Source organism: Anas acuta, chromosome 5 (assembly GCF_963932015.1).
Source record: "Anas acuta chromosome 5, bAnaAcu1.1, whole genome shotgun sequence".
NCBI classification, from domain to species: domain Eukaryota; kingdom Metazoa; phylum Chordata; class Aves; order Anseriformes; family Anatidae; genus Anas; species Anas acuta.
Window position 1 is genome coordinate 60,777,750 of NC_088983.1, and position 27,659 is coordinate 60,805,408.

The window sequence follows — 27,659 nt, forward strand, 5'->3', positions numbered from 1 at the left end:
AAGTATCATTAGGCTGCAATATTTTTCATATTTTGGCAAGAATAAGATGAGGTGCAAATAATAAACATACATCTTCACTAGTCTTTGGAAATATCTGAAATAATTGACTTGCTCAGTCTTCTGTGATGGCTTGGTGACCACTAACCGTGACAATTTGCATAATAGTCAACTCTTCACTTCTGTAGAGATAACTGTTTGTATCTGATTAAAATTAGGACTATTTTAGTTCTCTTGACTTTTCCAGAAGTTGCAGAAATAGAGATTTGCTGTTATGCTTTAACCAAACAAATGCACACATGGGGATAACAATATGCTGAGTTTATGCAGATTTTACAACACAAATCTGAATAAAATACCCACTAATAGACCCTTAAGGAGTAATAAACACACATGAATTTTCCTTAGTTGCACTTTAAAGTGATTTTAACATACTACTAGACCTTAACAATAATATTTAATTGACAAGATTATGCATTTGTATGGATTGAAAAGGTGGTAGATCTCTAATTCCAAATGAACTATAAATTCACTTTTGCATAACATGTTTTATTTATTTCTGTACAGCAGAGATGTTCTCCATCCCTCCTAGTGAGAGTTTCTTAAAATACAGACAATTTAAATAGATTTAATTACCATTTATCATACTCTTAACTTCATGAGATCATCTTTAGTTGAATTCTCTATTTCCAGGTAGTCAAGGAGCTAGATAAAAACGGGGAAATATAATGAGAAGCTAATAGAAATGTAACAAGATCTAGTGTTTTAAACTGTTTTGTTTTCTGTGTGGTTGCTAGTATTTTTCTGTTGCTTTCTTCTTTATTTCCTAAGTAGGTGGAATTTATGTTTAGTTCATTTAAAGTTTCAAAGTAGTGAGGAAGAAGTAATAAAAACTAAGGATGCTCTATTTCGCTCTACGATCATGGCTGCAATTTTCACATTAATGTTGTGGCCGCTGCAGTGGACTTAAATCTCCAAATCGTGCTGAACCATTGGACAAATGGAAAAAGGATAGGGAGAAAGAAAGGACATGGCAGTTAGAATCCATTTACAAATTCTGCAGTGGGCTACATATTTTTCATACTGTTTCCCATATGAAATGTTCTCACTTTGCAAGTCCATGGTATCTTTTTTACAGTTTATTTGCCAGCACTCCCCCTGGGATCTCATTGGCAGACATTTTCTTTGTGGCTCATGTACTTTCACTGAGAGGAAATATTTTTCAATTAGACTGTAGATAATTAGATGGCAGATAAATTAGAACGTAATATACCTCCCTGTATAGATACAGCTCTAGTGATTCTATATTGCTAGCAGGAGCAGAAAGTAGCCAGTGTATAATTTTCAGAGTGGGAGCTCTGTCAGTGCCATTTTCGGTGTGTTAGCTGTGATACAGTGCCTGCATGGTCACTTTTGGTCTGCTGGAGCCCATCTTCCTTAGATGCTCACTCCTTCTTTTGCAGCCACAGACGATTCCCTGGGATGACTTGTGCTAGACAGGATTTCTCACTTGAGCGTTTGGAAGCACTCTCACATATTATTTTAACATTAGAGAATGTTAGGCATTGATGGTGCATTAATTCAAAGCCTTGATAGTTCATCAGTTACATTTCTGAGGTCAGAACAAAAGGCCCAGCCACCACAGGCACACAAAGTAGCCAAAGCCTTTACAAGTGGTCAGTTAACCCAGCCTGACAGTCACTTGGCTTCGCCGGAATGGCACAAACGAAACAACCAGACCATTCAATTTTAACCAGAGACCTTTTCAGTTGTTCAGTACAATTCTTCTGCAGTCTGCTAAATAGACCATTTTCAGGGATCAAAAAAAGGCTCAGTCATAGCATGATTTCATTAGAATATTGTCAGAGATGGAGAGGAGATTTGGGCATAAACCTGCAAAAGGTCTTAGTGCATTACTGCTTTTTAGCATTAAGTGGTCCCAGGGACTATCATGGACATACGTGAGTTCTGCCAGGAAATGCCCCTACTTCTTTGTGCAACATGGTGTTTGCTTTCTTGCTCTGTTGCCAAAATGATCTAATTAAAATAATATCAATTAAATATATATTTTTTAATTTTTTCTCAGACAAAGAACAAGAAAAAAGCACTTGTTTTAAATAAAATGCCAATGGTGGCATACAAACAATAGTGTCATATATCATATTCAGACTATTTAAAATGCAGAAGAGGTAAATACATATACTATGCAAAATATTTAAAAACTTGTATTAGTATTGTGGGCACAAACACTGCTTTCAGTACCAGTAAGATTTTTAAAATAAATAAACCTACAATGTAACATATTGACTTATCAGATATAACCGTTATTTTCCATCTTATAAACACGTATTTTGAGCATTCTGGAAATACACATTTTTACTTAATATGCTGCTGCCTGGCAAACTCTTCTGTTACACTGAAGTATTTAAAGGAGGGAGCAGAACATTTCAAACGCCTTTTTACTAATGGAAATTAAAAGCTTGATGATTCCACAGACAGGATAAAGTTGTAGTCTGGCTGTACCAATTAGTCAAGAAGTTCAAAAATCTTACATAGAAATTTAAGTTTAAACTATGAAAAATTTGAACCCGCCTGTGAATGCATTAGGTTCTCACAGAGTCTACAACATCACTGTATTTACTTAGTTCGGGAACAAAAGGTACTAAACATTTTAGACTAAATTAAAAAAAAAAAAAAAAAAAGGCACCTCAGTTCAGTGATTTCAAAGAGTGGTTTCTCAGCTACCCCGTGGTGGTGTAGTCCTTTGGATTCAGTAGAGATCTCAAGATTCTCTAAGTTGAGAATTAGGGTCCAGACCTTTTGTTGGCGACACAAGTCAGGGACAATGGTTTTAAATAGCGGTATCGGATTATTCTAGGCAATTAGGGTGTATTTGGCCTATCACACTTCAATAGAAAAATCTTTTAGCAATGGATAAAATATTATAAAATCTGTGCTTTCTCTCAGTGCCACCTACTTCTCCCCTTTACTGAAGCAAACCATGCAAGAGAGGCAATTGTCAAGCGCAATCCTGAAAGGCTAGTGAAGAATTCAGCCACCCCTATAGGGTGGGATTTCATTCTGCTCCTGAGGCCTGGGATCATCACAGCTACACGGAAATGCGTGAGCTGCCTTTTTGCTTGTGCTGTTGCCATCCTTTTCTCTGAGTGCCTTTGCTTCACTAGCCAGAGTGTTAGTTGTTTTGGAGGCAGTTTTTCTTTTTTAAAGACAGAACCCTTCCCATTCCTTAGTCACACCAGACGTGCCGTGTTCCCTGTCCAGAAGAGGCAGATCATTTTCATTCAGGGCATTACAGAGGCATGCCGTATCACACTGGCTTCCATTTTGCATGCACAGCACTAAACGTTGGTGACTTTCTAACAAGGGGGATTGTCCAGCTGGCTTTGGAGATTAGCATTCACAACACTGCAGATTTGCCCAGTTTATCAAACGGGCCACTAGCTTGTATTATTTCAGGGAGAATCAAATTGGAAGTTGCTTCTTGAACTAATCAGGGCTGATTTGCTCTAAAGTTGCTTCCTGACTTAGATCTCAGGCAAGGAAGTGCTGTAATCAGTTCCCAAGGGCTGTCAGAGTTGTGATGGGATATTAAAGGAATGGTGCACTACCTTTTAAGAGTTCCCTAATCTTGGTGGCTTCTCATGTTTAGCACAGTTAAACCTGAGCTTGTTGCATATAAAGAGAAGTTAATCTCACGAAGTATCTTTATATAAGAGTTTTTATTTGTGGCTGCAGAACTGAATTTTGGAAGGAACAACCTCAGTATTCCTTTGGGGTTTGTTACAGTTCAGTTAAAGATATAGATGGGCAGAATTGTTCAAAACCAAACATTTGTTACCCATCACAAAAAAAAATATATAAATAATCTTCATGAAAGAGAAAATGAGTCCCCCTGAGTGTCACTGTTTGCATATTAGCCCATAGTACAGGCTCTGCCAAGTTACTCTCTGACTGACTGCTGCAGATGCTCTTTCTCAAGTATTCTGAGTGAGATCTTTAGTGCAAGTCTTCAGGGACAAACAATAGCACCTGTTCCTCACAAGATAGCAGCCCAGTTAGTCCATTCATGTATCTTTAATGAAGCTCTGGGGCAGATGGCAAAAAATGGCATCATCAACAACTTAGCACAGAGGAGACAAAAGGGGAAAGCGCCGATCCAACAATACACTATTTTTATGAATGTGAGGAGACAGAGTCGAAGTGTTTCTCGGGCATCTGCTACCGTCTTGGTTTTCAGAAAGACCTGAGGAACAACTGAACAACTCAGCAATTAAAATTTCTGGGCATGTAGCCGATTTTATGAAGTCCGCCAATCAATCCCTCCTCCCAGCTTCTCCCCCCCTCAGTAAAATCAAAATAGAAGAAGAAGAAAATAATAATAAAGAACAGGGAAAAAAATGTAAAAAAGAAAAAAAAAAAAAGGTGTCTATCATTGGTATTCATTCTTTATCTTTAACAATACACTTATCAGTGATGCTTATACATTCGCTTGCCTTTTAATGCTTGCTTGTGCTTCTCAGTTGACCTGAGCTGAAAATTGACATCTACGTATAAAATAATTTCGGCTGAAACCAGCATTGACCCAGGAATAGTATTTCATATGTGCCAGTGGGAAGACCAGTGGGAGGGAAGGGCTGCCGTTCAGTGTGGGCTTGTTTCAGTCTGTATAGCTCTGCGAAGTGTAAGCTAAAACTTGCACCCTAAGTATAAGCTGCATTTAGTCAGAGGTACGGTGATATATATAGGCTGGGGGCCTGATCCTGCATTCAGAGCACTACTTGGAGGAAGAATAGCAGACAGGCAGAACATGCAGTGGGAATTCTCCACACCTACAGAATTCATTTGAGTGTCTTAGTAGGATACGGCTTTTGGATCTGGTGGAGGGCATCCAGCTCCACAGGATTGCCTGGGGAAGAGGCCAATGAGATGACCGTTGTAGGGTTTGGCCCTAACTGCATGTTTCAGATGACTTTTATGATATTGCGGTGCCAAGTGTTGCTGTGGGTATGTTTGCACCATCGCTCTAACCACAGTACGTGGTCTGAGCTCTCCTATGCTTTGGTGTCTCGTAGCCAACCCCCAGGAAACGCCGGCTGCGTGTGGTGACTGAAACCTTGGGCCCATTTGATTAGACTGCAATTGGAAACTACTGGAAATGATTGTCAATTGTATTGTTTTGAATTCCTACAGTATCTTGTAGTTGTTTCTTTCAGACAAAGCCTATGTTTTCATTTGCTATCCTTCTGTAGAGCCAGGGTAAAGTAATATTGTGCAGCAAAACTAGCACCATTTTATCAGAGGTAAATGCCTGTGCTGGGCACATGGGGATCAACTCCAATCTAACCAAGTTTAACTCATAACCTAAAATGCATAGCCAGGCTTACCTCAGCTAAAACGAAAGAAATAGCTGCTCAAAGCGAGTTTCTTTCACGCCCCAGTGCCATAGCAGTAATTGCACAAAGACCTTTTTATTATAAGTTGATTTTCCTGAGAAATGGATTCAAAAAAATACTGTAAAGTGTTTATTTTTTGCTTGACCTTTATTAACCTACATCTTAGGGCTTTCCCAAGAGAAGAGTTGTTGGTAAATTAGCCCTCATAGACACACACAGTAGCATTTCTGCACTGCATCAATGGTTGTGAAAGTAATGGGGATGTGACAAGAAAATTTGGCACTATTTAAACAATGTCATAGGTCACCATATGGGATTTGACCAAAAAAAGTTTTTTAGGAATTAAAAAGAAAAAAAAATTGCTTGAAGTGTACTTTAACTTTTTAATAGTATTTAATGCCACCGATTTATGGTAGGATGAGGGCAAACTTTTTTTTTTTTTTTTCTGTCCCAAAACCAATTTCTTCCTAAGTTTACTAGCTTTGATATATAAACCATTATATGTTTACTTAACTACTAATCAGACAAATCATAGTCAAATGCTTGCATACTTGTGGGGTTCAGGAATGAAGGATAAGAACTCTTTGTGACCCTAGCCACTGTCTCTGAAACACGTGTAGCATAAATTAAGGTACTAGGAAATTAGAACGTGGATTTAACAGACATATTTCCCATTTTCTATATGTCGAATGCAAATCCTAATACCAAGTGAAGTATTTTCTGCTTTTGCATGTTTGTGCTCTTTGATACATTTATCAAGGTCAAATTAAATTTGATATAGTAGGATTTATTCTGCAATGCTCTCTGAATACAGCTCCATAATTACCAGGCTGCATGATAGTGCATAAAGCTATAAAAGTGCTTAGACAGATGAGCAATTTATAGGTTATAGCGAGGTGTGTATGGCAAAGGATGTTAGTTTAATTGGGAGCCAAGATGTTGGAGCCTTAAATCTTAAGAGCTGGGGTGTTGTCTAGGAGACTTTTTAACACTGCGGTGAGATTTTGAAATACCATACCTGAGTTGTTGGTAATACATATGAACAATATGATGTTGTAAGATCTCAGAATTAAAATTACCCTAAGGATACTAAAATTTGAACATCAAAGTAGTTACTGCAGTGTTAGGTTACTTCTAAAATGCTTGTCACTCTGCTGTCTGTGACCAGAACTGAGAAAACTTGTGAAAATTTAATAGAAATGCATGAAAATAGATTTAATAGAAATGCATCTTCTTTTTTATAAAAAAAATAAAAATGTGGTATATTCGAAAGGTTTTGTACATTTTTACCTTGTGCCAGGACTGGGAATATTAATTAAAAAAAAAAAAAAGGCAAGAAGTAGGAAAATGTGCAGTTCACTGAGGCTGCTACACCTTTGACACTGAGGGAAAACAATGTTAGTGAGGGCTTTGATGTGATAATGTGAAATTGGCAGGGATTACATTAAGGAGAAGGTTCCGTGGGACTTTGTGAACACAAGAACACTATCAGTACTGGAGAAATACCTGTCAAGACAAATTTGTGCTATTTCTGATCAGAGGCTCTCTTCTGTTTAGCAGGTTCAGGGTCACATGCCTCCGCTCATGATCCCAATTTTTCCACACGACCAGCGGACACTGGCAGCGGCTGCTGCAGCCCAGCAAGGATTCCTCTTCCCCCCTGGAATAACTTACAAGCCAGGTAAGCTGACAGGGATGTGAAACTATTTAACATTTAAAGATATTAACTGCAGCTTCTTATGTGATCTGTCTCATGTAGATGATGCTACGCAGCTGGCGTAGCTGGTTGGAAATAGTGTGAAGTCTTGCAACTGCTTAGAAGCACTTCTGGTTTGATGGAGTCGGATGGAATATTGGTTATTGAAACATTGTCACATTTTTTTACTTTTATTTCCCACAAAATCATTTGCTTCAAATATTGGCCTGCTCATCTACTAATTTGCATCTGGTCTGCCCTGTGCCATTATACAAAAGCTACGTATCTGTAATTAATTGTGTTATCTTCAGTATACTTGTCTTGTGCCAAAATTCTTACTCTTAATTAGTGATAAAAGTCAGAGCAAGTATAATTTAATTATCAGGCTTCAAATGGGCAACTTTTTGTTTGATTTCAATCTGAATAATAAAAGGTTTCAGTAGTTCAATCCCAGTCATCATTCAGGCTTGTAACAGGTCACATAACCTTGCAGTGAAATATGTTTTGAGATGATTTAGCAAATGTTATGATTTCTTTCTTTTTTCCTCAGAGTTTACAGGACTCCTGGGGAATTCAATTAGGGATATAATGGTTTGAAGCTACTTTCAGAGTCTCCTTGTAAACAGGGCTTTAAATGTTTAAAGACACGTTGCCAAAGGAATTCAATGTAGGAAGATAGTTAAGTAAATAAAAGTCAACCTTATTTTCATTTGTACATTCTTTGTAAGTGACCTCAATCCAGAAGCAGCCACCTTATTTTGCTCATTAATAGTATTCCCTGTCAAGCTGCCTTTAGCATATTAACCTGATAACTAATAACTACAAAACATAAATACCAGTTTCTCTTTTTTTTTTTGACATTAAATATGAAATGTACAAAGTAAAGCATTGATCCTGCTCCCCCTGATGTTCGTGGTGTTTGTGCAGTTGACTGCAGCAGGAGCAGGGTCATATTCAAAGTAAAGCTTCATAATAGATGATATAAACAGTGAACTAATTAAAAGGCAGGTTGAACATAAAATCTCTTCTAGCAAGTTTACTTAATGTTGGATGAAGTGAGGCCAAGCAGGATTTCAGCAAGCCTTTCTGTTTGTCCAACTCCCTTCTGCGTCTTTAGTCTTGAGACATTCCTCTTCGAACACCAAGTATTTTTAAAACAGAGAATCTTTTAATTATCTTATTTTCAGTTTTAGAACCCGCAAAGTTCTTTTTCAATTTGCCAAACGGGCACTGTATGCAGGAACCAGATAATGGAGCTCTGAAAGGCAGCTGGCTCTAGGAGGCACAGGCTGATGGTTATTCACACGTATCACCACCTCACTACTGTTGGGGACCAAAGTGAAGAATATTTTCTCTCCAAAGACACGATAAGAATTGCCACTTGTGGAAATTGTCTTCGACGTCCTTGTTAATACCTTTCGTCTGGGAGATGAGAAAAAGCCTGTGCTTTAGTTTCCTTGCTTCTCCCATTTCAGGTGGAGATGCTTTCTGAATAGGGACTATTAAGCTGTTGGTTGTGCATCTCCCTGGAAGGTGATATGTGAAATCACATCATGTTGCTTTTCGCTCTGTAGGTTACTTAGTATGATAATGACTCGGGAGGAAGAATACTAGCATGAGTTTTTGCACTAGAACAGATTTCTGCAGTTATCACAAGGTGTTCCTTGCAGGACCTATCCTAACACTTTATCAAACTTATATTGCTTTAACTGTGATCCTGTTGACCTCATAGCAGAAGGTGATAAAGCTTTAGGCCAACTTTTTACTTGATGGATTGAAGAAAAAGCAATATGTAACAAATTTTAAAAGATTGAAATAGAGGCAGAAGTCAAGACCTAACATCTCAGAACAGACCTAATAGGAACACAGCTAAGAAGCTTGCTAGTATGTTAGTGGTTTTATCCAGCTGATGCTAGTAAAGGCCAGAAGTCTCAATGATCTGACTATACTTAGTGGCTGGCAAGAAATGAGAATATTTACTATATTTATTAAATTGTACAGCATGTGTGGCAGAGGTAGCTAGGCAGGTTAGTAGCTTCTGGTGGAGGAAGATCATGATTTAAAAAAAACATAACTACAGTTGCTATTGATTAATTCCTATTTTTGGCACTCTCAGCACAGTAGTTAAGGAATTAATGAAACTGGAGATTAAGTTACACTCTTTCATAGAGGGTTCTTCAAAGTCATTTCTGAGGAATATTTATGAACTTGACTGCTACTACCTGTACTCTTCTACCTTTGTGAGAAATGAAAGTTTCACCTCTAGAACTGTCAGTTTGGAACTCACTCAAACTTCTGAGGAAAGATGGGAGATGCATTAACCCTTCTGAGACTTAGAGGGTTTTTTTTGTTTGCCTGCTTGGTTTCTATTTCATTTTACTCTAGTTTGATGTAGGCAAGACTGAGTTTTGACAGAATCAGTTTTCCTTGACATTCAGAAAATACAGTGAGAGGGATTTCACTAATAGGAGCTGTGGGAACTGGGGTCTTTTGAAACTCTGTGCCACTTAGGAAACGTCAAATGATTGCATGCACGGAGCCATTTACTCACTAGCCTGCAAAATGGGCTAAATAGAAGCCATTTCTGATTTGGAAGCAGCATGTTGGTGTTAGTGTGCCAGGGCAGCCAGGATAAGGAGTCTTGGAGTATGGGTGGGGTTGTGATTATCGCAATCACTGAAGGCATAACTGCAGATATATGCTCATGGGCCAAGTGGGAACCACGTGCATGGCTGGTTAGTTCAATGTCAAGAAGGCAGCTTGAGTACCGTTGCAAATCTGCATTTAAACTCTTCCTTGAAGTAAGACAATGCTATTCCTGTAACTAACAATGGTGGGTTACGCCCTCAACAGAAAGATCTCTAGAAGAGAAAGAGAATTTAGCAGGCTCTGAGGCCCTTCCAGAACATACCTTAGTGGATCCTGAACTCCTGGGCTCTAAAATGTCATTATGAATAGAAAACTCATGGAATTGCTGTTATGATTTGCTATGATTGCTGATATGATAGCTATAATTTGTATCTGACAGAACAGTTTCCTACTGCCTAGCAGGATCTATAACATCAGGTGGCAGTAGCCTTCTTCCTCCATGTTTTAGAACTCTAGGAAGTAAAAGAGGGCAAAGTTAGCAAGAGCTGATGACAAGTAATAATTACATTAGAAAAAAAAAATCCCCAAAGTCCCATGCTTCCTTATGTATCTCAAAGTCATGTAATATAATTTTCCGGCATGGTAAGTACTAATTGAGAAATCAGAGCTGCATAGACCACCTAATTAATTTTTTATACATATTTCAGTATTTATACTGTATACTGGATTAATTAAAACTTTAGGATGCTCTGCATCTCAAATGACTGTTGTGACTATTGACCTGCAGGCGCTTGACGAGCTTCGTAGAGTACCTGGTTGTGTGGATTGCCCCTTATTCCAGTGGGAAGCCAAGAGTGGCAGCTGTTAGGAAGCTAATACTTGCCCCAGGATGCCACACAGATAATGTGATTATTTTGAATTCCAAGTACAGCAAAGCAGCTACTCTGGCTTTATGACTGTGACCACTATATTTACTACTTGGAACTGGTGGGTAACATAAGCATTGTCATACGTTTTCTCACAGTGCAAATTTCCCTTCACTTAACTGAGTACATGAATCCAGGAGAAGTCAGTGGGCTTGGAGTATCCTTGAATATGATGAGTGTTTCCCCGTTAGTGCCCTGGGTCAAGAGGAGGTGAGTGGGATGAGGAGGAAAACAGCTCCTGCCTCCATCTTGCAGTGCCTCAAGCATTACTTCCTTCCAGGTTTATGGCTAAGAGGCAACAAAGAAGCAGGATGATGACAGAGTAAAGGTACGGGGTAATGCTAGGCAGCAGACAGACCATTCTTTGAGCTACAGAGTGAGGGTGTACTCTGAGCACAGAGCAAGAGGGCCACTCTTCGTGCTGGCTGTATGTTAGCAGTTCATGCAACCTGGAAACCAACAACCCCTTTTGCTTGATAGTCTTCTGAAAATGTTTTGTGTTCTGTCAGGTCTTTACCTACGAAATATATTAATGAAAAGACACTTTGAGGCATGGAGATTGTAAACCTCTAAGTGTTGTTTTTTTTTTTTAAAAAAATAAATTTTAGAGTGATCTGCCACAATGTATTTTCAAAGCATGTCTTCATATTTCATATCAAAAGTGTATAAAGACCATGATTAGAATGGTTGAGAAGAAAACCCTATATGCCCACCTAGGTCATTCTGTTTCATACACTAAAATAATTTGCTATAATGGCAATACAATAAAATGCGAAAATTGAGAGTATTTGCCTGGTCAGTGGCAAAAATAGTAAGAAATAAAGGTAAATTTTTGTCATGATTCTGTTCTTGCTGTGGAGCAGATCAACAGCAACTCCTCCAAAGTGTCTGAAGACAAAATTAGATAAAGCATGACAAAAGAAACTGTTAGACTTACTGTCATCTGGCTTTACCTCAGAGCATTCCGACGCTGTGAGATATTTGTCATAAAACTAATTAAACTCATTGATTACAATAGCTAATCTGCATAGCTAGCATCTTCATAGGTCTGCTGGGTTTCACTGATACCCATTGTTGCAGTTTCCATTTGGAATGGGCCTTTCAGAAGTTTTTCCTAAAGCTGGAAGGTGGCTTAAATTTTAAATAGCACAGTACTCTATTTTCAATAAGCTGCTGTTCTTCTTGGCAGGTGAGAACAGAAAATGTACATCAAATCAGCTGTGTGCTGAGTTGGCTCCGTATCTTCTTTGCATGGCAGAGGTGCTGCATGAGTTTCATTTCTAATGGAAATTCCCCAGCGCTTAGTCTGTCACGTGTTCCCTGTGGGGTTCTACTGGTTGGAACAAGGAATCTGTAACCTCAGGATCTGTTTTTGCAAACCATATGTGCCTCACTCCTAACTATTGAGAGCTGGAAGTGGTAGTAGGCAGCTGAATATTTTCAACCGGGATTCGCACAAACGTTCTCTCCCTGCAGGCAGACAATTGTTAGGGCAACTGATTTCACTGAGATGTGAGGATGGTCATAAGGCAGTGCTGTGGCAAACCCTGCTCGGATCCTCCCTGTTCAGGAAGACCTGAAGATGTGTCATCAGGCAGAGGAGATGCTGCATAGTGTTGCCTTAGCCAGTTACCTGTGTCAACCTCTTCCTCACTCTTGATGTCCCTGCACACCCATATTGCAGGAGTGGCCATGTGTATCCCTGCTGTGTCCCAGCATGTTGTGAGCAGAGGTACGCTTTCCTCTGTCTGCTCGTTATGCCCGGAAGGGTAGGTCCTGGAGTATGTGGTCTGTCACAGCTCTTCCGCCGCTGTTTCCTATTATTCTGTGATTATACAAGGAGAATGTGCAAGTGGCAGTTTGAGATCCATATGTGAAGAGACAGGTTTTAAGTTATAATCCCCAAATGGGCAAACCATCATCAAACCCAAAACTTTGTGAGTCAGATGAGGAGAGTCAGTTTGTGTCTTATAAGTGTGTTTTTGGAAATATGGGTAGGAAACCAATGACTTTCCCTACTGTGGGTCTCACAAGAGCTGTCTCTTGTTTTGGCCAGGCTTCCTTCTTTTCCTTACAGCTCACAAAGCCACGGTCTGGAAAGTAAGTCCATACATCTTATAAATAAAATCCACTAGGCTTCATCACTTCATCCAAGACAAACTGAGAAACATTTATATTATCTCTGTGTCAAATAGCATGGTACGATTGTGTGCTGCTTTTATTCGCTTGGAAATGTTGCTCAACCTGACAAATGAAACAGAAGTCTGGCATGCTTTTCCATGGCTTGTAAACACCAATTTATATATAAACAGCAGCAGCCAAATGTAAATAGACAATCAACGCAGCAAGGAGATTGAAGAGATCAGTTTGCAAAACATGACAGATTTTCTTCTTTTGGCATTCTTCGCAGTCCTGGTTATCAAAGGCCAGCACACACCAGTACCTAAAGCAGACCTGTTTGAACATGTTCTGTCTTCTTTTGTATAAATTTAAAAGAATGGATCCTCACGCAAACATTCCAAATTAAGGAACAAATTTGAAAAAAGTTGCTACAATATATTGACTGATTTCTTGCCAAGACAGCTACTGAGAAGCTTCTTGATCCATTCTTATGCTGGGAAAATTAGAGGGGCAAAGTATGTACATTCTGTAATTAATAACTAAAATCAACCCATTCCCTGCATGCTCAGTTTCCTCAAGGGGGAAAAAAGAAGATACCTTTGCTCTGCTTTTACTGCTTGGTGTCAGCAAAGTATTCCAATGCTGACAGAGTATTAATTTTTGTTCTCAGCATAATGGCACCACTAACACACTGGGACTTAACCATAATTTAGGGTATTAAAACAAGGGAAAAAAAAAAGGGAACAGCATTGTGTGTTCATAATAAATAAATGGCGTAACTATAAAATTATACTTTCCCGTAACAAAAGAACTGTAGCCAACAGGTGAGCAAGAGAACACTACAGGGTGTGGTAGAGATACTACTGAGTTAATTGTGAAGCCAAAAACTCTGTGTGTGTGTGTGTGTGTGTATAAAATATCTGGCTATTTCAAACCATAGGAGCGTGACAGCTGTGAAAAAGGAGTGCCGCAGGGAATTCTTCTAGAGTTTGATTTTTTTTAAAATATGTTTGACATGGAAAATGTTTTAGTACAAATAAAGCAACTGGTATTGAACTTAAAAAGTGTATGTGGAGGGGGAGGGAGAAAGAAGAGATTGCTGTGTGGAACAGGAATGAATAATTCATGATATTTAAAGAAAGAATGCCTCCAAAATGTTCTGCAAGGCAGTTCATGCTGATAACTCGGATGGTTATTTTCCCCCCCATTTAAAGCATCATTAATTCAACATCTTTGTGATTTTTTTAAAACGTTGTAAGATATTTCTGAAAGAAACATTATTTAACTTAGATTAGGGTCTTATTTATTCAGATAATTTCATATAAATATCAAAGAGATGAGTAGAATTGCTTAACCATAAAGAGACAGCTTTGGTACTTTAAGAAAAGATCTAGGCTTTTTGTTGCCTTTTATTTTTTTTTTTTTTTAAAGGAAAAACAAACAACCAACAAACAACATCACTGCAAACTAAAATCAACCTCATGGAAGGGGGAAAATAAGAGGAGATATTTTGAACATTACTCCATAGGACACCAGTACAATATAGTGTTAGTGAATGCATTGTAGCTGAGCTCCCTGTGCAATCAGAAGCCAATTGTTACTGGACTGTGTACAAGCTCATACTGTGCTCAATGGCCTGATGAGGTATTATGGATATGATGCAAAGAGACCTTGTGGATTAGACATGTACAATTTATTAAAAAAGTGAAACAACTGAACATTTAAACTGAGCTGAACACAATAGCACTTCAGGTGGTAAATAGGAAGAGTTCTGAGGAAGCCAGTGACTGCCAAGACTTCAGGTATCACTATTTATTTGAGGGGGTTGACAAAAACAATCTAACTCACGGAATGTCCTGACTGTATTATTTTGGATGTCAGTATTTTCTGTCATTATTACATTATGCTTTCAGCATGGAAAAGTTCACACAAAACAGACCGATTATGATAAATCTCAAAAATGTACAGAAGAGCAGCCTGTTAAAATGTAGCCTACAGATAGTATATAACACTGACTTTAAATAAGAAGCTTGAGATGAGGTGATACTCCATTAAGTCATAGTTAGTGTAATTTATCCTTCACTGTATTAATTTTTCTATTACAGACTTCACTGTTAAACTGCTCCAGCCTTCATTCACTCTTTACATGGATTGAGTCTCAACAGCACCGTGCAATGTAGTGTTGCACTTATTTTGGATCAGTAGTATCTCTTGTTTTCTGAAGTATTTGCTGACCACTCAATGCAGTCAGCACACGTTTTCAGTTCCCAGAGATATTTTTTTTTCCTCTGTGAACCACTGGGGTTTCCTCGGCTTTCTTACCTGTGTGTCTATGGCCTTAAGCCCCATTTTATGCCCAAGCTTACATGCCTGATTTGAACATTGCTTTTGAAAACGAAAATCATGAGTATCACATTTATGTTTTGCCAGTTTGCCTACCAGCTATCTGTTAACAAAAAAGTTCCAAGGGAGCGTGGCAAGTCTGTGCCCAGCGAAGCCTTTTGTTTTTGCAGATGTTTAGGCTTAGAGGAGTGCTGTGGAGCACAGGCAATCCTAGGTCCATGTTTGCACTTGTCTGCTGCTATTCTCTGTTCATTGTCTGAACCTGCACGCATTGTTCTCCCGACAGGTGATAACTACCCTGTGCAGTTCATTCCATCAACAATGGCAGCTGCTGCTGCTTCTGGACTCAGCCCTTTACAGCTCCAGGTATGTGCCAGAACAAAAAAATGTGGGATCGAAGCCAACATTTTAGGGGAAAACTGCTAACCAGCTGTATGCTAAATAATAGTCTGAATGTTAAATAATTTTTGAGCACAGCCCAGGAGGATTAACACCTTATGTACTTACGGTACTGCAAATACAGCAATATGCGGCCAACCTTGCTACTCTGAGTGAAAGACATCCTTCTGTGTATTTTACTTCAGCAGAGTTAATGGCATATTTTTAATTATACGATGAGTTGATGGGAGACATGTTCAAAGATATTTTTCTACCTTATTTTGATTTAGGCTTTCCACTATAGCTGCACTGTGCTACGTTTAACTGGGGCAGTGAGTGTATCAAAACCAATGTGTGTGTATGTTTTTTTTTTTTTTTTGCTTTTCTCAGACAGTGTGGGGTTGACAATACAATAAATTGCAAACTCTTTTGGCTTCTGTATTTAGGTAATCTCTACCTTTCCATGCATTAAGCTGGTCAGATGCCAAGCATGGTCAGGAGCCTTGGTTTGGTCGTTTATTTATTTTTGGCATATATAGAATGAAATGTTGTGAAAGAAAGATTTATGTGCCATATTATTAGCTAGCTTTTTTTTTTTTTGCTGCAAGAAGTTTTTAATTTCACAAGAAAAGACAACAATGTCATAAATAATGAAGAAACAGTCAAAAGCTTTCAGAGTTAAAATGTGTGGAAAGGAAGTGACAGTGAACATGAGAGGAAAGGCCATTAAAGATGCATGTAACTATTTGCAAGTAAACCTTTGAAACCCCTGTTAGAGCTGGGTTCAGATTTGAAGTAGGAATAAATTGTGCCTGGAGTAGCAATGTACTGCCATGTTAATATCCAAGTATCTACTTTGCTTACCCTTCTGCAATTATACCATTTTCCAGAGGGACCAAAGCAAATTAAACATCCTCGTGTCTCTACTGAGTACTGTTAGAAACTTCTTGCAGAGTTAACTTAGGATAAGTGAGAACGGGACCAAAACCCACTGTGTACTCAAGGTCCAGAACTGTCAAAAAAGACCCCTTCTGCTTATGCCTGACCTAGCCTAAAAGCAGAACTGGGAAAGGTAACACCCTGACACTGAAGGGAAAGATCTCTTCAAATACTTTTGGGTCATGATAATAATATATTCAGACTACCTTGGACGGACTTCAAACCAAAGGGGAGTTTTTCAAAAGGAAAAATACCAGGTACTCAATTTTTTTTTTTTTTAAACCTTTGAAAATCTGTATTTATATGCTTACTGAAGCAAAAGTCACATTAGCTGTAGTTGAGAAAATACTTCAGAAATCAGCTTTTGTGAACAGAGAGACTATTTTTGCTACCTTTGAGATGCAGTGCAACAAATAGCTTACTGTAATGCAGGAAGGGATAAAAATGCTAAACTGCAACAGAAAAAGGGTATAAAACACACACTCCATTCTTTTTTTTATTTTTAAAGATCCAGTTTTAGCTGGGGTCCACAGATCTATTTGTACATCAGCTCTGATCAGAACCTACAGCAATAGTGCAATTTCATTAATTTTCAGAAATGATAGACTGAGTTGTTAAAAATGACATGCACAGTTAGAGAAAAGAAAACAACCATAGAAGAAAGTGGTGCTAATAAATTCTGAAAGATTTAAGTGCTTGAGGGCACAGAATTTCCCTTCAGATGTATTTATTATAAAAGAAAGCTTTTTTTTTGTTTGTTTTCCCCCTTTCTTTTTATTTGAATTTCACTTCTGTGGTATTTCAAAACCTTTAATGTTTCATGGTCATAAGAGCTTAATTAATAGATTACTTGGCCTTCAGCTGGTTCCTGCTCATCCGATTGTCAAACTTTGAGTAAATGAGTAAATTTTACTCGTTCCTAGTATTACCATTTTCTTTGTGTACTTTCCCTAAGTGTTCCCTAAAAATATATATACTTGGGTATGTTTGTGGGAGGGAATTTGTTGTTATATTTGATGTGTCATGAAGACTGTTAAGAGTGTAGCAATTCAGCTCATATTTTTCATCTTTGCTTCCATTCTCTGTTCTTTCTCCATCTTTCTTCCTTTCTTCCACACGCCCTACCCACTTATTTATTTACTTGAATGCTGTGATCATGGCATCTAAGGATTCCCAAGTGCTAAAAAAATACTGATCACAAAACTAATCTCTGTTCCTTCCAGCCTGTGGGAGAAATAGTTAATTCATTTGCAGGTTTAGGTTTGTTTCTACATGTGAGTGTGTGTGTTTGGAGAACATGGGTAGGGAAAGCTATTGCAATTAAACAAGCATTGCAGCAGCTCTAGCATCTGAACTTTACCAGGGCATTATTAAAGTTTTCAAAATTATATTCTATAATCCACATCCAGCTGCAGTAGACATTCTCTGACAGCTTCAAGCTTGTAACCTCTCCTCTTTTTTCACTTATGTTGTTGCATACTTATGTATGCTTTGAGTAGGAGCTAGTAGCAATTTTGTGTTCCCATCCTTCTGTGTGTAAGGACAGCTTCTATGGAAACTCTGAATCTAATAGGACAGAAAACAATTTACTCCCAGGTACCTCATGTAACAACAGCAATTATTCCACAGAGGATGTTTCTCCAGTGGGCAATTTGTAATTAAAGGTTTGCCAATTTTATTGAAACTATTTAGCACATTGGTATCAAAATGTGTTTTCTCTGGATTGTATGCCTGTGTTTCACCAATGGATAATGCATCACCTTGAGTTAAAAATCTCTACTGAAGTCGTATGTAGGAATTTCTCAGGTAACTAGTTTCAGTATCATGGGCCTTGCAAAAAAAAAATAAAAAAATAAAATAATTCTCCTTCAATAACAAACCTGAATATAAACCCCACATTGTGATCCATCCACTTGTAAATTGTCCCGTGTTTCTTATTGACAGTCCAGCTTTGTCTCACTAGTTCCTCAATGATTTGGCCAAGATTTAAAGAATATGTGTGCTAAATCCAAGCCTTGTTAGGGACTCTCTGAGTTGGAGAGAGCCTTGCTGATGAGTTTAAGAAGAGGGACCAAACCAGGCCACCCCTCTGGCTTCAAAACACTGTGAGTGAATGTGGCCACATCAACCTTCTGCTAAATAGTTTGCAGTTATGTTACCAAATGCATCAGCAGCAGGTATGCGCAGTGATGTGTGAACCAGTTCTGATGCATGTGTATGACAAAAGCATGTTGCTTTTAATTAACCAGTTTGAGCAGAAAAATCTCTCAGTAATTTTCCCTTTGCTCCTCTTTTATATACCCACCTTGTCTGCCATTTCTCTCCTTTCCTGTTTCCATGAATTTTGTTCCTAGTTGTCAAGTGATTGCAGTGATATTAACTGATTCTAGATATGTGTGCAGAGTAATCTTGCTAAAAGAGTGAACATGAAATCGGTTTTTCCAACTTGTGGTGCTGGTAGCGGTAGCCTAGTTATTGGGAAGTCCCAGTGGTGGCAGAGGTGGCACCTATATGTCCTTGCTTTCAAACAAGGAAAGTTACGGTATGCTCTTTATGGTTTAAACATCTGCCTTCATTCTTAGATGCTTCTACAAAGCAGTCTATGTGCTAAATAAGGAAATGTCGCAACTCTCTCAACCACAACTGATAAACTGTTGATAGAAATGGAAGCACTACAATGATGCTAGCTGGAGTTATTCCTAAACAAAGTGAGCACTAGGAAAAAAAGCAAAGCAAAAAAGCTTTAGTTCATAACTTCTTTCCCAAACTATTTGTGCAATTTGTCCTTCAAAATTTATCGCTTATAACCCTAATGAACCTTGGCGAGTCTTAACTGTAGTTGCAGCTGTGTTCTTGAAGCCTGAAGTTTTTATAATTCATTAAAAAAAATGTAAATCTTAGCTAAACACGTATTTGTCTATTTCTGCTCTCCCCTCCCATCTCATCCTACTCCTTCATTCCCTCTTCTAATTGCAAACAAAGTAAATGACCTTTTGTTATACCGCTGGGTGCGGATCCAGCGCACCGCTGAAGCATTGCATAGCCTGCCTCAGGGGCACAATATTAGTAGAGTGAAGGCCAAAGAATGCTATTTTTAGTTGAACAGTTCAGCAGATGGAGGCATGAATACTCATATATCTGAAGGTTGAGGGGTTTGAACCGTTAATTTTGATAATGTATTTAACCCTGGGAACAATCAGAAACTGTAACTCTAAGGTTACAATGCTTTTGACCTTTAGAGAACAGAGGGCACTCAGTACAGTAAACAATATATTACATTTCTACTTATTCCAATTCTCTCACACATATAAATTTCAGGACACAGTTGACATTTGCTTTCCTCAGCTATTTTAGGGCTGGTCCTTAAAGCAAGTCAAGAAGAATGTGCAGGAAAGAAGCCAACGTAATGCGACAGTCATGTAAATACAGCCTTTAAATAGCTAAGATGTTACATGTGGCCTTTTATGAAGAAATATTATTCTCAGGAACTAGAATCTTGGTGACTTATTATTTCAATGAAAAAGTTGTTTTAGTGGACTGCTTCTCTTATGGAGTTTCCTCTATACGTTGTAATCTTAAAGCAATTTTTTAGTGGGGCTAATGTGATCTGATAGTGATAGCTTACACTGGAGGTGATTTGGTCCCACTCTGGTACCACATCATGCAAAGTGATGTACCTGCCTTATGTCTTATTAAATGATGCATGCTCCTCTTCAACAAATATAGCAGTTAAATATCACACAGCTTAAGTATTTCTAATTAAAATATCTCCATGTGTCAGCATACTGGTAATGTATTATTTTAATCCATTTATTTTGTTTATGAAACAGTGACATATGTTTAGATTGTGAAATATATGAGCCTTAAAAATCACTTTATTGAAGAAAATTAATTTCTACAATGCTGTCTCAGTAATGTGTTCACTCACCCAGTCAGTCACTGGCAGGGCTGCCAGTCTTAATGTTGGTTAGACACAGTTTAACAGTTTTATCTGACATAACACTCTCGGATGTAGGCAATAATAATTTTTTCAAATGCAAAAAAGATGGGGCTTTCTTTCTCCCTCTCTCTCTCTTTTTTTCTCTTTTTTATTTTTTTTCACAATGAAGAATGGGGATTCGGTAAATGCGAAGGAGATTTGGTGAGACCAATCAAAATTAAAAACAGCCAGTTACCTTTTCAAAGTTAGACACTGTAATTTGTTTGTCAGTGGGTAGATGTTTGGGTCAGCACTGCGAGTGAGTGACTGTCAGCGGGAATTCCTATAAGACAAGTAATTTCCCTCAATGTATTACTGACAGATTGCTCACTTCTTCGAATCACTAGAGAAAACAAACTTAATATTGTTACAGGCAGAGTTTCTGTCTTCATTAGCCTTACAGAATGATTTTATCTAGCATTCAAAGACTACTGAGCTCTAGGTGGGCATAATTTAACAGAATCTTCCTTATTATGATACAGTGAATAGTGGCCTAAATTAAGGGAATGGTGTGTGCAAATTTCAGCGTATGGAAGTAGTAAATTAAATATTTTGGTCCTTTTCTTATGTAGAAATTTAGGTTATAGCAAAGGAAGGAAAGAGGTTAAAAGAAGGTTTTATTAGTGCTCTGAGAGACCAAGTAAGCCCTTTAATGAAAATAAAATTAAAAATATGCCAAGCTTGCAATACTTAAGAAAAATTAATTAAAATCAATGAAATAGTTATACTTGTGCCTTTCTCTACTTGAATGTTTATGTCTATGTGTAATATCTGTGTTATCAATTTGAATTATATCAGTGGCAGTATCAATGAAAATGATGTCATTGAGTCAATATTTTATCATATAACCTCCTTTCTTTGCAGAATTTCTTAATACTCCATCTTTCCTCTACTGCTTCTTATCTTTAGCCCTGAATTATCTTATAGACTCATTTTCATAAGGAAGGACAGCCCATCAAAATTGAGACTTTTTGCCATAACCTATCAATTCTGATGAAATTGTTGCCAGGAGAATTTTCCTGGCTCCTTCAGTATAGGCATTCCTGGTAAAACGAGGGATTCTCCCTGTTTTCTTCAGCTTAGTGAGAGAAGACAAACAAAACCATTAGCTAAAGTAATCAGCCTGGTACAGCCAGCAGCATTACAGCTGCGAGACCCTTTTCTCACCCATTTAATACCCTCTATCTTCAATAACTTCTTTAAACAGCAACTCTTTGTTACTTTCATTCTTGCTTAATGGAACGGTGTCGCATTATGTAATAAAAAATTTATAGCAGTGTTTTAGAAAGAGGCTTTTTCTACAGTCTGTAGCAGTTCTAGTACTTGTCTTGGATGTGGCAAGCCTAAGTCCAGTCTTGGGCTTGTCCTTATTGTTGCAGGAAGGACAGTGACCACCAGCCTGTCACCCAGCCTGGAACAGCTCTCTCTTTCTGTTCCCTTCAGATGGCCAAGCTCTCCTCCATCCAAAGTGCTCTCATCCTGCACCTGCTGTCTTCCCCCATGCCGGAAAACTTTTCAGTCTGGCAGCTCGGGATCAGGCTCCTGGCGTGATTCCCATCTTTTGCACCTTTCGATCTTACCAAGCAGGACAGCTGCCTTCCAGGCCCATATGCTCTGTTACAAGGAGAATTTACCACTGGGATCATAAATGGCACTGAAATAAACTCACTTATCAGGAAACTTGTATGTTTAAAAGCATGTCATCCTTATAGGCTGGATTGCAGGAGGTTTCCTATGTCTCATCAGTCGGTACTAAGGCAGACGCTCAAACCCAAGTGACTGGAGGAGGCTGAGCCCCCAGCGTCAACAAGACTTTCCTGCTGCCTTAACCACTGGCAGCCCCTCACTGAAAGCCCAGACTCTATTTTAAAATAATTGTGCTTTGCAAAGCTCCCTCCCTGGGGTGTGTATCCACTCAGAAGCCAGTAAGAAGCAAATAAGTTACTGCTGCATTTACTCATAGAGCACCAGAGGCACCAGTACTACAGCGTGCCATTAGGGGCCGAGCACGTTTTTTAAAGCTCTTTTAGAACTGTGGCATCCCTTCGGGGAGCAGGCTGACTGTGAGGCATTCTGTGAGCTGGCACTTGGATTCCTTCAAGCTTTCTAGAAATGTATATGGTGTATGCCTTACAGGAATTAGCTGCAAGTGAATATGTTTCCGGAATTATTATAGTTCTGATAACTATAGTGTAAGCTGCTTAATTTGGATACAAATTACAAACATGAAGGTATTTTTCCTGTGAAGGTGTTAGCATACTCAGATGTTTAGAAACTTAGCAGCAATAAGATTAAAGGCAAAGATGTTTTTACATTGTCATCTCTGTACACAAAAGAGAATACGCTTCTGTGTCATTGTTCTTTCCTAACTGATATGGTAAGAGAAAACTTAACAATTCACCTTTCGTCTGTAGTAAAAATCAAAAAATAAAAAATTAAAATCATTAAGGTTGGTTAGGTGGGAGCTTCTAGGTCTAGAAACACACACACACAGGGTGCATGCACTCACAGGAAACAAGAATTTTAAAGCGTTGTGGACTGGACAGGTATCACCTGCCTCGTTTTGGAGGGTGTTTGGTTGTAGAGAGCATCATTTTCCACTGACCCGGTTCAGAGAACAAAGGAAAGTCATAGAAGATGAGTTAGAACTCCCCATATCAGTGTGTAGATATCATTCTTTAATAGAGCCTTGTTAGATAATGGAATAGGAAGGGTATTGCCTCCTAGCACCCTGCTTGTCAACGATGCTGGTTGTGTATTTGGTCTGCGATGCTTTTGAAATCCTTATGATTGAGAAAGCAGAATATTGTCCCACCTCACAGAAAGTAATGAAATCACCTGTTTATTCTTAAGACTCAGTATGGTGGTTGCATATGGCTGTGGGGCAAAACAGAAGGCTTGTGTATCAGCCCTGAAAGAAAGAGACTGGAGGGAGGATTTTAAGGAAAAGGGAAAGAAAAACAAAGCATGCTTAAGTGTCAATGTTAAGGGATTATTCGAGACCTAAAGAAATCATTCACAAAATTTAGTGAAGTCAGCACAAGAATGCACATATTTTGGTGGTCTGCTTGAATTACAGCAAATAGCTGAGCATGAAAGCAAATGAAGAAATATTCCACATGCAAGAATAGCAAGAGCGTGTTATCATGCCCACTGGTATTTTTGGAAGTGAAGTGAACAGTAAAAAGAGGTAAAGTCCTTTGAAGGAGTTGCACCATTTGTCATACAACCTAGAAAAAGTCACCAGATTTAACTAGTTCACAGCTTTACCAAGTAACACAACTATCCATAGTAATTCATCCAGTACAGGACATCTATTCTGCTGTGGTCTTCAACACCTCAGGGAGAGCTAAGATCAGACCTCATAATCATTTAAATCTGGTCCCGGCACTTCAGTTGAAATATTGTCACATCCACAACGTATCAGAAACCGTGGTAGGCTTATGTGAAATACATGTTTGCTGGAGCAAAATACAGGAGTGTACAATGAATTTGTAATAGTAAATTCCCAGATACCTAGTTTTGAGGTGTAAATGTGAGTTTTTTAGATGTAATTTTTATAAGCTGATTTGAATATGTTTTGCATAATTTTGTGTGTATTTCCTTTAAGGAAATTATTTAATTTTCCTTGAAGGTGCATGAAAGTTCTAAATATACAGTAAAAGATCAGTGGGAGAGATCTGCTAAGCAGCCTGTAAAGCACAATTATTTGTAATGGTTTAAAATACCTGTAAACGGGGCTTGTTTTCTGCTGCACAAAGAAAACATTTCGCTGTTTTCTGCATTTAAATATACATTTTAAATATGTTGACTTATCGGGTAACACAGCAGGCTGAACAGGGACAAGCCATTTTTAATGGTATGTTAATTGAATGGGATGCTATAGATGCACCTGAGTGACTTTTTTTCCAGATGTGCCCCAGCTGACTGATAAAGCTTCTACTGATCAGTAGAGCCGGTGTATATTTATTATATCCTTGTCTTCTGTCCATTTTTTGCTAGTGAAAATAATAGAATGGCTGCAAGCTACCACATGAACTGTCTGTGTCTCTTATAAAAGTATAAAAACATTACAGCTTCCAACCCCAAGCAGCATTTCTGAAAATTCAGCTCTTAATTGTAGAGCTGCCTCAGCTCTTCTCACAAGATGGGGACCCAGGCATGGGAATTATGAGAGGTAGTGGGAGGTAAAGAGGGGCTCTTCCTTTTTCTTGCCGTGCACCCATTTATTAGTGGGCTGGCGTCTCATTATTCTGTCATGGGAGCCCATAGAAATCTAAGTGTAGTGCTTTCACCTCTCAGTATGATTAGTGGCGGGTGACTGTTCAGTTTTCTTGTTCTGTGTCTGTATAGCTCCATACAGGGAAATATCGCAATAGCTGTCCTTGGCAACTTGTTCGTCTGTGTGGTCAGACAGTGAATGAACCCATCAACCTATGCCAGACCTTACAAAATATTTCTAGAGAAGATTTATTGCCACTTATTTTTTCTGTTCTGGTTTCTTTTTCTTTTATTTAGGCCTCTGATTTTTCTGTCTAGCCAGGTTGACAGACCTAGAAGGTCCATACTAGAAGCAGCAATTGCACAGCCGTCTTCTGTCCTGAATTGATTTAATCCTGTAAAAATCCCTCTAGGATTAGGAGAATAATTATGTTTTTAGACCCCTTCAGCTAGGACTGTCTACATCACTGGCAATCATACCAGTGACACGGACATGTGCTTACTAGGAAACTCATTCACCAACTCATTTCACACAGTTCAACAAGCAGTTACTCATAATTGCTTATAATCCTGCTGACATGAGCCAGAATGAAACTCCTGACTTCTCTCACAAAGCCCATCTATGTGCTGCCATTATTTTTTTTTTCAATTTAGAAACACATGAGATTCTGAAATACAACTTTTGATGAGCTTTGATAGCTATCATCCATTCTGTAAACTTACTGCAATTAATTGCTTTTCAATCATAGGATTTTATTTCCTATATAACAAGGGTTCTCTTTAAGCAGCTCATCCTTTTTACACAAGCTTTAGTCCAGAACACATTTCCATGCATACAGCAAGTGCAACTGTCCGAATGGTTAACATAGAGATCTCTCACATTTATTTTTAGAGATAGTTTGTATTAGCAGAAACATAAGAAGAAAAAAACAAAAACAAAACAAAAAAACAACAGATTCCTAGAAGTTTCTAAAATAATATCAGAAAACATTTTAAATTCTGTGTATGAATAATTGGGTTCACAAGATCACCAGAGAAAAAGTGAAATTATGATATTGTAAAGTGAATGAAAAAAATGGTGATCTGATGCAATGACCTGGTTATGTTTTCTAGATAGATCTAGTTGTATTTTTATTTTAAGTAGGTGCTGCTTATCTGCTTTCCTTGGATAAAAGAGAAAGAGTTTTACATACTAGAGCCCTTGTTTGCAGCTGCCTTCCACATTTGCAATGCTTCCTGGTCCTTGCTTGCTTTCTTAGATGAGTTTGTTACTCTGTGAACTTTGGTGCAATCCACAATTTCGAGGAGGTAGAATTTATGCTATAAAAATGCTGAAAACAAATTCTAGTAGAAGCAAATATGGGAAACTCACATAAGAATTTACCTTCAAATTTCAGATTCTTTGTTGAATAATATTCCCCAGTGGAAACTTAAAATGAATAGTTACTCTTCTATTTTTATTTTTTTTAGTTTTAATTTCACTTCATGTTTCATTCCTTTTCCCAAGCAAATGCAATTGCTTGGGAAATTGCAAAGCAATTTGTCTTTTGCTGTGATTGGCTTTATATCAAAGGTATTTAGGTTTAAATTAACTTATATTTTATTTAATTATTACATTGTATATCAAATACCCAGTGGTCTTAAGCAGAGTATGTCTCGTTATTTTGTAAAATCATAAAGAAAAGTTAAAGATTTTTTTGCTAATTTCTAAGGTGTCTTATGCAATGTGTAATCTGGCAGAATCACAGAGATAAGTCAGTTATGTTCTTTCCTGTGTGTGTTAAACTGCAGGAGACCTGTGATCAAATAGTAGCGTATCAGTAATCTGACAGCTTTAAATAAAATAATTCCCATTTTCGTGCTTAAGAGGAAGAATTTATTAATGTTTGTGCTATTTCTTGTTGAGGAAATGGAAGTAAATTTTGATGAAGTTTCTGCATGTTGTTGCATTCTGGTTTTTATTGCTCCTTACAAAATATCACAACAGCAGACTTTTATTACTGTTCACACCTTATCTTTAACAGGAATATTTTGCAATTTTATTCAACTATACTTTGTTCAGCCAATGTAGTAGTGCAGTAATAGTGTACCCCTTTCATGAGTAGCGCAAAGAAAATGGTGCTTTTTTCAAGTTCACAGAGGGCATGTTTCAGTAGAAGCACTCAGGGATAGCTCTTGGTTTCTGGATGCTGGTGCTCACCCCACGCAGAGATGGCTGGCCAGGGAAAAGGCCAAGCCAGGAGGTTGCACCATGAGAGTGCTCCTGCTTTGCAATTGCAGAGGAAGATTCCTGGTTAAACTACCTCTCATTAGGTCATTCTCTTGAGGGGAAAAAAAAAAAAAAAAAAAAAAAAAGCTAAAAAATGTACTCTCTGTTTTGGCTTTGATCTTGCTTTCATAAAAGACTCAAAGAATTTGCATGGTAGTACACAGCTAGTCCATTATTGTTGCTAGCAAGAATGCAAGAAAATAGATATGCTAAGTGGGAGAGATGAGAGCAGTTAGCATTCCTTTATTATCAGAACTTAATCTAGATCAACTAAAATGCTTGCTGTTTTTGTCATGCCTCGAGGTAAAATTTCAGTGGTTCTATATTCCTGTTTTTTAGATAAAAGATGCTTATTGTTTTAGAACTCCTAAATTACTATCTTTAGGAAATTATAAATACGTAATAGGCTAAGTTCACCTCATTTTTAAGTATTTTGTACGAAAGACAATTGTTATAGCTGTGGCAAGCAATTTGTGTAGTACATACTTCTGTGCTTTTTCTTCTTTTGTCCCTTTCTTACACCATAAATCATTAAATAAGGGGAGAATTAGTAAGATGAGCAAACTAAGGTGTTCTGGCCTTTTCCTCCATTAGGAGAAAAAGTGAGGTGTACATATTGTGTAGAGAGTTTTTCTTTTGTTTTGTTTTAAACCATCCTATTCTCTTTCCTGCTATTTGCCTAGATTTTTCTTTCTCAGAGAGATCTGTTTGAGATAGGAAATGATCAAACTCCAATTTTGGGATTCCAGACATTTTATGTTAATTTTTGTGTCTGCATGGAGTCTTT

General features: G+C 38.0%; 1 protein-coding gene across 19 annotated transcripts in view; it reads left to right on the plus strand.

The window, feature by feature from the left end:
• SOX6 (SRY-box transcription factor 6) overlaps nt 1-27,659 on the plus strand; it is a 380,820-nt gene that overhangs the window by 273,149 nt on the left and 80,012 nt on the right. For 17 of the 19 annotated variants that reach the window (XM_068685194.1, XM_068685208.1, XM_068685193.1 and 14 more), the window contains 2 exons: nt 6,969-7,092; nt 15,373-15,452. In XM_068685194.1, coding sequence (XP_068541295.1) covers nt 6,969-7,092; nt 15,373-15,452 — 204 coding nt within the window. The remainder of the gene's footprint in view (nt 1-6,968; nt 7,093-15,372; nt 15,453-27,659) is intronic. The other 2 variants (XM_068685199.1, XM_068685202.1) reach the window with 1 other exon arrangement.